Source organism: Chlorocebus sabaeus, chromosome 14 (genome assembly GCF_047675955.1).
Source record: "Chlorocebus sabaeus isolate Y175 chromosome 14, mChlSab1.0.hap1, whole genome shotgun sequence".
NCBI classification, from domain to species: Eukaryota; Metazoa; Chordata; class Mammalia; order Primates; family Cercopithecidae; genus Chlorocebus; species Chlorocebus sabaeus.
This window is the reverse complement of record NC_132917.1, coordinates 20,731,429-20,742,802: the sequence shown is the minus strand read 5'-3', so window position 1 is coordinate 20,742,802 and position 11,374 is coordinate 20,731,429. Positions and strand designations below refer to the sequence as shown.

Below are 11,374 nucleotides of genomic sequence, written 5' to 3'. Positions count from 1 at the left end.
ACTAAACTCAGAATATTGGTCTGCTGGGGCCCTTTATTAGCTTCCATGATTCCCTGAGCTTGGCCAAGACCCTTCTGGTCAGCTGCAGATAGGCACAGTGGATAGTTTTGCTTCTAGAGGACGTAACTGGGACATTCAGCATTATCTAACGCCTTGAAATTCCTCTAGTCAGGTGGCTTTCCAATGGGTACCCAGAGCCCTATGACCACCCAGATTGATGGTGCACCCAACAGGACTTTGCATTGATGAGATGATAAGTCACAGTCACTAGCTGAGATTAATCTGTGTGACACCAGATGTGTCTCTACCTAAAGGAAACAGGATGAAGGGTGATATCTTTGGTCAGAAATAATATATTTCCATGTAGTCTTTGACAAAGGATGTAAGCGGATTTTGTAATTGAAGAAAAATCTACGTGTTAATCTTTACAGTATTTCTGTGAGTGTACTCAAGTCAGCTCAACAATTCAACATTTGCTCTATGGGGTTGTGTGCTAGACCCTGTCAGGGGATAAGTACTGCTGGCTGGGGCCCAGCCCAGGGAAGACTTGCCAAAGACCATCAGGAAAAGAAGGAAGCCGAGTCTTAGGTTTCTTCCTTTAAAGATAGTGACAGTCCTCTCAGCACAACCAAGCATCTCACAACATTTCCCTGACTCCAAGTCATCAAATTCATTTTTGATTCCTACTTCATAAAAACGATATTCTCCCAGCACTTTGAGAGGCCAAGGCGGGTGGATCATGAGGTCAGGAGTTCGAGACCAGCCTGACCAACATGGTGAAACACCGTCTCTACTAAAAGTACAAAAATTAGCTGGGCGTAGTGGCACATGCCTGTTATCTCAGCTACTTGGGAGGCTAAGGCAGGAGAATTGTTTACACCTGGCGGGGCAGAGGTTGCAGTGAGCTGAGATTGTGCCACTACACTCCAGCCTGGGTGACAGAGGGAGACTCTATCTCTAAATATATATATATATGGTCTCTACTGATGCTGACCATTGGACCCTGGTTTCATCTGCACCCAACAGAGTAAGCTTTGACTTGTGCTTGTAAATCAAAGCTCGACACCTCCTTTTGGCTTCTCTATACCTGAATATTCTTACCCTTTCTCCTTAATGTGAATGTGCATGGAAGCAGGACCATTTCCTCACACACGAGCAGCAGCGAACCCTGTGGAAAGTCAGTCCACACAGAATAATTCAAATAAAGTGTTCAGAGAAATGGGGTTTCAGAGCAATTACTTTTTCCAGACCCTTCACAATTCAGTGGTGTAGGTATGACAAGCCTTGAGTTGAGACCTCTGTAATATCCATCTTTAGTAACATTAATACGCCATGGATGCAGAGCACTAATCGCTGGAGGGAGTTCAGCTGCCCATAGGAGTTCATGGCTAATGACAATATCTGAATAAGGACAGGGGTGGAGCCCAGGGGCAGGGAGCAGGCAAAGGAATTTCCATGAGTCTCCTCTGAGGGAACTGCATCTTTATACATAGTTACTGTTTCAGAATTGATCCTTCTGGGATCATCAGTCTTCACCAGTAGCTTGTTACATTTGGAGGTATCTCATAATTCAAACAAAGCTGACAAGTTGTAACAATGAGCACACACTGACTTCTGCAACAGGCGCTGTCCACTTCCCATCCTCACTCATCCAGCTTGCTCCTGGCCGCCTCCCGCTCGCCTTCCTGGGTGGCCCCCCAGCAGGTCTATCTACCTGGTTTGCACCCCTCTGTCCTACCACAGTTGCTCACCAGCGGTTTCCTGCCAACACAGCTTGTCTCCCTAACCAGATTGGCGGTGCCTTGGGGACACGGCCAGGCTCAGACATTCATTCAGCCCATCATAGTGCCATCCCATCAATAACCCCTTCTGAGTGACCCTGGGTTAGTAAACTGAGTGACGCTGAAATTCTACTGCGGCTGATTCCCTACAGCTGGGCAGAGGCAGCGAGCGCCGGCTGAAGTTTTCTTTGGAAACAGGCAGTGCCTAGAAGAGACGGTAACGATGCATGAGAAGATTCCAGATGTCTATGAGGAATATGACATGTCCTGTCCACTACGTTGCGTTTCCTCATCGGCCTCCCCACCACTGGAGGAAACCCAGAAGCTGGTGCAGGTAGAGAAAGCCTGCTCTCAACACCCCAAGAACACTTTGCGCAAAACAGGTGGGCCCTGGGAGGTTGCTCTTCCCCAGAGGCCTCTCCTCACTGGGGTTTCTTAAAGACAGGCACTTGGACTCCTGCTGGGACCAGGCAGGCCGGCCGCCCATCCTCAGGGGCAGTGCCTGGTCACTCACTAGACCCCCTGCATCCCCCTTCTCTCTCCACCCCCAGCACAGGCTGAACCCCACAGCCACAGATACTCATCAGGATTAGGGTGTCAGTGCAAATCCAAGGTCCACCAAAATGGAAAAGAAGGAACCGGTGGGAACATGTCTCCACCAAGACAGTGCTCAGGACTGGTTCTCCACGTGGCTCCCATTTCAGTCCAGGAGAAGCAGGGATTTTGTCCCCATGGTGGGTCATCTGAAGAAGGCACCCCTGGTCAGGGCAGGCTTCTCAGACCCTGAGGCACCAGCCATGGCCCCACTGAGATACAGGAAGGGCCGTGCCAGAGCCTTGAAGACGCTCGGGGGAGGGAACCCACCTGGGACCCAGCCCCCCGGGTGGCTGCAGCTGTATCCCAGGTGGGCCCCCTCCCTTGAAGCTCTTCAAGGCTCAAAGAGAAGCCAGTGTAGAAAAGCAAACAGGCCAGGCCCGGGAAGCGCCCTTTGTACCTTTTGCAATCCAGACGCTCTTGCAGCCTGGGCTTCCTATAAATGGGGTGCGGGCGCCGGCCGCGCATTCCCACCGGGACCTGCGGGGCTGAGTGCCCTTCTCGGTTGCTGTCGCTGAGGAGCCCGCCCAGCCAGCCAGGGCCGCGAGGCCGAGGCCAGGCCGCAGCCCAGGAGCCGCCCCACCGCAGCCGGCCATGGGCCCGCCGAGGCCCGCGCTGCTGGCGCTGCCGGCGCTGCTGCTGCTGCTGGCGGGCGCCAGGGCCGGTGAGTGCGCGGCCGCGCTGCGGGCTCAGAGGGAGCGGGAGGGAGCCGGCGGCACGAGGTTGGCTGGGGCAGCCAGGGCCTAGGCCAGAGGGAGGGCAGCCACAGGGTCCAGGGCGAGGCGGGGGACTGGACCAGCTGGCGGCCCCTGCAGACTCAGGATGGGGGGCATGGGATGGAGGGGCTGAGGGGGGGGTCTCCGGAGCCTGCCTCCCTCCTGAAGGGTGAAACCTGTGCCTGTGGTCCCCCCGTCGGGCCCTAGCACCCGCTGGGAAGACGTGGGAAGCTCACAGATTTCTTTCTCCTGTCTTACAGAAAAGGAAATGCTGGAAAATGTCAGCCCGGTCTGTCCAAGTAAGGCATCTGCGCATGGGGCGTGGAAGGGCGCCCAGCACCGTGCACCCTCCTACACCCGGGTCCCTGAGGTCCCCCCACTCTAAGGGACTGAGATGGCCTCGTGGTGTGCCCTGCTCTGACCCCAGGAAGCAAGTTCGTTGAGCCTCTGCCCACACGCAAGGGATGCCAACTCTCCTCTACCTGCCCTTCTGTTCTGTCCCAAGAGTTCAGCCTGGGGGCGGGGGGAGGGAAGGCACTGACGGAGTACTCCGCTGGCCTGTGCACCCTTTGAAGAAACATCACTGTCCTGTTTATCAGTGACTAGTCATTGATTCGAAGCATGTGAGGGTGAGGAAATACTGACTTTAACCTTTGTGCAGAAATCAGACCTCCACCCCCTTCCTATTTACCTGACCCCTGGGGGTCAAAGGAGCTGGCCTCCAAGGGGACCCTGTGTGCTGGAGCCGCGGGGCGGACGTCTGATGGGGCAGCGCTGCCATCTGGTGGACATCTGCCATCACTGCAGCTGGGCTCAGGACCCAGATGTTCTTTTTCTTCAATTGTTCAGAAAATTCCCCTCAACTACAGTGGAAACCTCCAGAAACTCCTTTCTAGGAGTTTCTTAAGTTAGTTTAAGCTTAATGCTTAATGAACTTTGCCTCAAGTATTTGGTAGTCTCAGAGTCACGGAATTAAGGCGCTTTCAAGCTAAGAAAGCATTAGAGAGAGTACTATTTGCGTCATGTTGTCATCTCTTAATTTACCAGAGGGTCTCTCAGGCAGATTTTCTGAGCCCCATTACTTGACACTTGTCACTCCCTTCCCTGTGCCTCAGACGACATATTCAAGACATGCCAGCTAATTTAAACATTAGCCTCAGCAGAAACATAATGGAGAAGTCTAATCTATAAAGGAAAATTAAGTATAATGTAAAGTCAATTAAAAACTAGTTTGAGTTTAATTACATTTTAATTATCTATGCCACTGCCCCTCTCTGCCCAGAACTGGCTGTCCTTGGGAGAGCTATTTCTCCCATGTGGCTGACGTATTTCTCCCCACGTTAGGAGATACGACCCGATTCAAGCACCTCCGGAAGTACACATACAACTATGAGGCTGAGAGTTCCAGTGGAGTCCCTGGGACTGCTGATTCAAGAAGCGCCACCAGGATCAACTGCAAGGTATGGAGGATGCAGGCGGGAGGGACCCAGAGCCCACAGCTTTCCCCCAGCCCTGTTCCAGCGGGTGCCCAACACGCGACCTTCCCGGAGGTTGTGTACTGAGCAAACGCAGAACATCCCAGAACTGTTGTAATCTGATCAAAGCATTGGGACTTTGCCTCTGTTTGTAAGTCAGCCACATTGCTGAGATGATGTCTGCCCCCGCCAAATTTCGCAAGCCACATGTATTTTCCCGTTAACTTCCCAGATGCAACAGGAGTACGTGATCTAGATTAGCAGCAGTATGGGTCTGTAGATTTCAGCGTGAGAGAAGCCCAGCAGGTGAGCTAAGGGAGGCAGGCATCTCAGAATCGCACTGTGAAATGCAGTTTTTATAGTCTAAGTCCAACAGAATCTGTTGCTGAAAAACGAATAGAAAGAAAAAAATATAAACATACAGTTTGTTCTAAAATAAAACTTTGCTTATTATTGAGACTGGTTGTACTCATGTCACGTACATCTGGAGCAGATCTATAGGCTGCTGTTGGGGTTTGGGTGGGGAAGAGAAGTCAAGCTGAGCAGTCAACTTTTTTAGAGAGTGCTGTAGCTCTTGTCTGTGCTGTCCAATATGGTAGACATGAGCCACATTGGACTATTTAAATGGAATAAAATTAAAAATTCATATTCGTTGTCACATTAGCTGCATTTCAACTGCTCAACAGGCACCCTGGCTACTGGCTCCCCTATTGAACAGCACACATGTACAACATTTCTTTAAAGTTATTTGAATAGTGCTGGATAATAAGTAGGGATCCGCTGAAACGCCAGCTATACGAGAAGCTCTAAATAGGCCCTAATAGATATAAACCAGTTTTTTGGGTGACATTAAGGGGACATTTGCTGTGGAAACTGAGGATGACCCTCTTCCTGCTTTCTGTTTTTCTCCTTCACTCTCACTCCTCGTCTACGGCGCTTCTATTTAACCACAGCTCTTTATAATTGAAGTGAGTAACTTTAGAACCAATGAAAGGACATCCTCTTTCCTGTGCACAGAAGCAAACTTAAGAAACGTGTTACCCCGGGAGGGGGAAAGGGCCAGCAATACGACTAAGTCTAGGTTGGTGCACCGAGCACCCAGGAGGCATGTTGATAAGGCACGTGGTGTTGCGGAGCAGGCAGTGGTGTTCCCAGCAGAATTCCCTTTGGTGCTCTGATTAGAGACTAAACCCTGGGCTTCAGGGGCCGCCTCTCATTCTTGATAGACAACCTCAATGCTATGCTACCCTGTATTCTCAGGTTGAGCTGGAGGTTCCCCAGCTCTGCAGCTTCATCCTGAAGACCAGCCAGTGCACCCTGAAAGAGGTGTATGGCTTCAACCCTGAGGGCAGAGCCTTGCTGAAGAAAACCAAGAACTCCGAGGAGTTTGCTGCAGCCATGTCCAGGTAAGGTGTGTCGTATATGAGCACACACATATGTGTGTGTCCGCTGAGGTATGAACTTGTGTGTTTACACCAGGCGCAGATGTGAATCTAAGTATTTGTATTCCATATTCATTGTGGGTCAGGGAATTGCTGTGTTTTCACAATCATCAAAAAGAGACAAGCATTATTTACCCTTCCCTAGATAGGTTCCTTTAATTATCATTTTAATATGTTTCTAAAAATCTGATGCTTTAAACTTCTTGAGATTATAAAACTGAGATGCTGTGTTTAAACAAGTGAATTCTTATTTAAAGAACTAAATAAGACCAGTGCTTGGTGGTCTTCGGTGCGGGGTCCCAGAGGCACTGGCTGCTGTGGCGGGCATATGGCGGGGCAGGGTCTGTTCAGCGCAGGGCAGAGGAGCACCAAGGCTTCAGTGGCTCCCCCTCCTAGGCTGGCATTTAGCCACTGCACACGGATCAGCCACTACAGCTGTATCTCTGCTGACTAATCAGGGCCCGTGTTGCACCCATTGTAAATATTTTCAACATCACCCCTGCCTCATCCTCAGTCACAGTTTGTAGGGTCTTAGGTGTGTGTGAATACAGGCAGGATAGAGTTGTTAACTTGGTAGCATCAGAAAACTCCGTCTGTATTAGTCTGTTTCCATGCTGCTGATAAAGACAAACCTGAGACTGGGCAATTTACAAAAGAAAGGTTTGTTGGACTCACCGTTCCATGTGGCTGGGGAGGTCTCACAATCACGGTGGAAGGTGAGGGAGAGCAAGTCACATCTTACGTAGATGACGGCTGGCAAAGAGAGTTTGTGCGGAGAAACTCCTGTTTTTAAAACCATCACATCTCCTGAGACCCATTGGCAATCACGAGAGCAGCACGGGAAAGACCTGCCCCGTGATTCAATCACCTCCCGCACACGTGGGAGTTATGAGTGCTACAAGATGAAATTTTGGTGGGGACCCAGAGCCAAACCATATCACCATCCTTGCCCATTTTTCAGTTTTACGAAACGTTACATTCAGATGCCAGTCCTTTCTCGCCAAAATAGGCTGTGAGCTTCTTTCCTTCCTCTGCTTTATTTTCTCCAAGACTTAACTGTCTATGAGGGAGAGAGGTATGGTGGCAGGAGGAAGGAGTGGTTTTTTTTTGGTCCTTGGTCTTCTCCAAATACAGAAGAGACTCCTGTTCTTGACAAGGAGGGCTTTCCAGGTTTGCATTTTCATGACTTTAACTGTCTTTTTAAAAAAATTTGACATATAATAATTGTACATATTTATTGAGAATATATTGATGTTTTGATACATGTAATGTATGGTGATCAGGTCTGAGCAATTAGCATACCCATCATCTCAAACATTTATTGTTTCTTCGTGTTGGGAACTTTCTGACAGGGTGTAGACTGTGGGAGGTGAGTCTGTCACCTTTTCCTCCTGATGTAACCAGAGTGGCTGCAGTCAGGTCCTTGGAAACTCAGAGAGTACCCAATGGGAAATCTCTGAGACGAAAGTGAGCATGGGCTTCAGCCATGGTCTGACACCATACAAAAGAGTGACTGTCCAACAAGTGTATGGAAAGAAGCTGGTAGTCAAGAAATACAAATTAATGTAACAACAAGATATTTATCCACTTATACCCATCAGACTGCAAAACTGGAAAACAGCAATAGCACCTGTTGCTGGCAGGCCAGTGAGGAAAAGTGTGCTGTCCTGAGCTGCTGGTGGAAATTAGAGCCATCGGGCAATATCTACTCTAATTTAGAATACTTAATACCCTTTGACACAGATATTTTAGTCTCTGGGACTCTAGCCCATGAAAATAAAAGCAGTAATGTGTGGAGATAGGCATAAGGATGTTTGTTTTGATATTGTTTGCGTGGTTTAAAAAAAATCCAGAAAGAGAGACGGCAAATGCCATCAAATGGGGCAATGTGTGAATAAATTCTATATAGCCATGGAATGGAATGTTCTGCATGCAGCTTTTAAAAAATCTGTTAGAGCTATACCAAGTGACTCAGAAGGGTTTTTGTGAAGTATAATTAAGTGAGAAAAACAAGATAAAAGTATGCACAATACAATGTCACTTGTATAAAACAAACAATGACAAAATCTTTGTATGACTCTGTTTGCACTCACCCATGTTTACAGAGGATTGTGTGAGAGCACAGAAACAAATGGAACAACCACTCAGGTGTCCGTATGGGGAGGATGGGCAAAGAGACTGATACGGGTGGAGAACAGAGCAAGGCTGGATGAGCCGAGCAAAAAACGTTAAAACATGGCTGGACCTGGTGGCTCATGCCTGTAGTCCCAGGACTTTGGGAGGCCGAGGCAGGCAGATCACCTGAGGTCAGGAGTTCAAGACCAGCCTGGCCAACAGGGTGAAACCTGTGTCTACTAAAAATACAAAAATTAGCTGGGTGTGATGGCAAATGCCTGTAGTCCTAGCTACTCCAGAGGCTGAGTCAGGAGAATCACTTGATCCCAGGACGTGGAGGTTGCAGTGAGCTGAGGTTATGCCATTGCACTCTAGCCCAAGTAACAGAGTGAGACTCCATTTCCAAAAAACAAAAAGAAAGAATCACCAAAATATATGTATACGTGCATGCTTTTTTGAAAATGTATGTCTATGTGTAGCTGTATTCTATATTTACAAAGAAATGATGTCAGAAGAACAATTGGTTAAAAAACTATGAGAAAAGCAACTTCAGTGCCACCCAGCTTACTTCCAGCAAGTTGTAATGGAGAAGGACATTCCCATGACCATCCTTTCTCTGGGACAGGTATGAGCTCAAGTTGGTCATTCCAGAAGGGAAGCAAGTTTTCCTTTACCCGGAGAAAGATGAACCTACACACATCCTGAACATCAAGAGGGGCATCATTTCTGCCCTCCTGGTTCCCCCAGAGACAGAAGAAACCAAGCAAGTGTTGTTTCTGGTGAGGATTTAGAAAGCTGATAGCAGTGGCCCTTGAAACTCATCTTCATGTGTTAAAGGCCAGTCCTACCATATACAAAGCAGATTGTTAAGTCAGCTCCGTGGCTAGTTACACAGGAAGCCATGGACTGGCGTGACATACTGGTGCCTGAGATTCCTCCTGTCCCTTGGGCTCGCTCACAGATCATTCCAAGCAGGCTGATCAGTTTGGGTCTAATTTTAAAACAGTTATTGAGGCGTCCTGGCCACTCCACCTCCACTTTTGTTTAATGCTGTTCACCTGTGTTTGATGGGTTATGGTATAACACGGTCAATCCTGTGTTTTAAACACCAAAACTAAAGGGATCTGTTGCCAGTCTCTTTTACGAATTTCAGGTTTCAATGTGAGACAGAATTCATTTCACTTCAGTCCCATAAGCACTTTTGTGCCCTTATCTTGCTCTAATTTCTCTATGACACCATACTGGGAGAAGACAGCAATGCATCCTGCAGAGCCTTTCTGCAGACCCACCCTTAACTGGTTTTCTGTCTCCCAACTTGGGCTGGCCAGGCACTAGCAAGACTACACTCTGCATAGGAGGAAAAAGAAAGTCCCTCCCAAAGCTAGATTCCTTCTGCCTTTTCTTTCACAATCCCCACCCCGTCCCTCCCAAGTACCCAAGGATGTTTCCCATGTTGAATATATGTGGTTGCATCTTCTGCCCCCATAGGATACCGTGTATGGAAACTGCTCCACTCACTTTACCGTCAAGACAAGGAAGGGCAATGTGGCAACAGAAATATCCACTGAAAGAGACCTGGGGCAGTGTGATCACTTCAAGCCCATCCGTACAGGCGTCAGCCCACTTGCTCTCATCAAAGGCATGGTAAGTCCCATGTCAGCACTGTCATGCACACCAAGGAGCATCCTCTTATTAATAACATTCCAAAATTTTCAAGCTAGTGGGCACCTTTGAGGACAGCCTGCCCAGCCTGATTTTTATACAGACTACAGATAGGACCCTGAGCAGGCATGGGAAGGTCTGCCCAGGCTTCATGGCCTGGGATCAGTTGAGCCAAGACTTGAGTCAGGCTCCTCCCTCCCAGCCCAGAGCTCTGTCTTTCCTCCTGTCCTTCTGTCACTGGCACTAAACCGCCTCTACTCTCATCACTTGAGAGTAATGACTGCTCATCTCTGAGAAGGCTCTAGGGATGGATGTAGGGCAGCAAAACCACCTACTGTTCCTTCCTGCACAAGGACTCCTTGTGCCAGCTCCAAGCCTCTGGACTTTGAAGAAGTCCCAAGACCTGTGTTCTCCCCCTCTCCTTCATCCCATGAAGTGCAGTGACTTAAGAATGCTCCAGCTTCTTGTCCTCCCACCCCCAGTACCACCCTGACCAAACACGACCCCTCTGCCTCCGGCCTGGAGCACACTCTCCTCTCTGTTAAGTGAGGCCATGGAGCACCATATTACCTGAGCCTGCCTGACCCCTGCAACATCTTCCCTGATATGAGCCCCAGGCTGTCTCAGTGAACATGAAGAACTTGAGCAATCACTGTCATGCCGGGCCCTGTTCCTGGTCATTGTCCTTGGGATTGAAAACAGGGAGTCTGATGACCATGAGTGCCACAGTCAGAAGAGGATAATGCACTGGCTTAGGGGTCTTTTCTGAGGATCTGCTGTGTGCTCAACCCCACTCTGGGCAGCACCAAGGAAGGGACAGTGGCAGATGAACCATGGACCTTCCCCTCAGGATGCTTCCAGTCTAATGCAGGTGCCAGGTCAATACAGCATACATTGTATACTGAATAAGGTGATACGCTGAACAGTGCAGACAAGAAATCCTGGGCCTGACCAGGAAGGAGAAAGTATTATTCATGTAGCTCAGTGGGCAACGTTTCATGGAAGATATAGAGCAAGAATCCGAAAAATGCAAAGAATGTGTAAATGAAACAGACATGTAAGAATGGGCTTTTGGGCAAAGAAAACTGACTGAGCAGGTGTGTGAGGGGCCATGTGGTAGGATGGGCATGTGGAGGATACAAAGTTTAGACTTTGTCCAGTGGGGGTGGAAAAAGAGGAGTCTATAGCTTGACTCAGCTTTGGGGATGCCGACATGTTGCACCCCCTGGTCTAAATGTCAAGTACCCAGCTATCTTCTTTCTCTGAGTTTATCTAGTGGTACAGGACCCCTCCTCCCTTCTACCTTGAAGGTAAATGCTTTTGACAGAAGACACAGGGACCGATCAAAATGCTTGTCTCCAATCTCATTCACAGACCCACCCCTTGTCAACTCTGATCAGCAGTAGCCAGTCCTGTCAGTACACCCTGGACGCCAAGAGGAAGCATGTGGCAGAAGCCATCTGCAAGGAGCAGCACCTGTTCCTGCCTTTCTCCTACAAGTAGGTCACCTGATGCACTACTGATTGGTCATTTAATGGGTCAGTGTGAACTGAACACTTCTCAAGTGCTCTGTTCCAGGCAAACCTGTG

At 48.9% G+C, this 11,374-nt stretch overlaps 1 protein-coding gene across 1 annotated transcript in view; it reads left to right on the top strand.

Moving 5' to 3' along the window:
- Positions 1-2,841: 2,841 nt before the first annotated feature.
- The window catches only part of APOB (apolipoprotein B), a 43,399-nt gene continuing 34,866 nt past the window's right edge, over positions 2,842-11,374 (top strand). Inside the window, exons 1-7 of the mRNA XM_038006617.2 lie at positions 2,842-3,039; positions 3,352-3,390; positions 4,436-4,551; positions 5,827-5,972; positions 8,749-8,902; positions 9,612-9,767; positions 11,160-11,284. Of these exons, the coding sequence (XP_037862545.2) occupies positions 2,970-3,039; positions 3,352-3,390; positions 4,436-4,551; positions 5,827-5,972; positions 8,749-8,902; positions 9,612-9,767; positions 11,160-11,284 (806 nt within the window). The 5' untranslated portion in view covers positions 2,842-2,969. The remainder of the gene's footprint in view (positions 3,040-3,351; positions 3,391-4,435; positions 4,552-5,826; positions 5,973-8,748; positions 8,903-9,611; positions 9,768-11,159; positions 11,285-11,374) is intronic.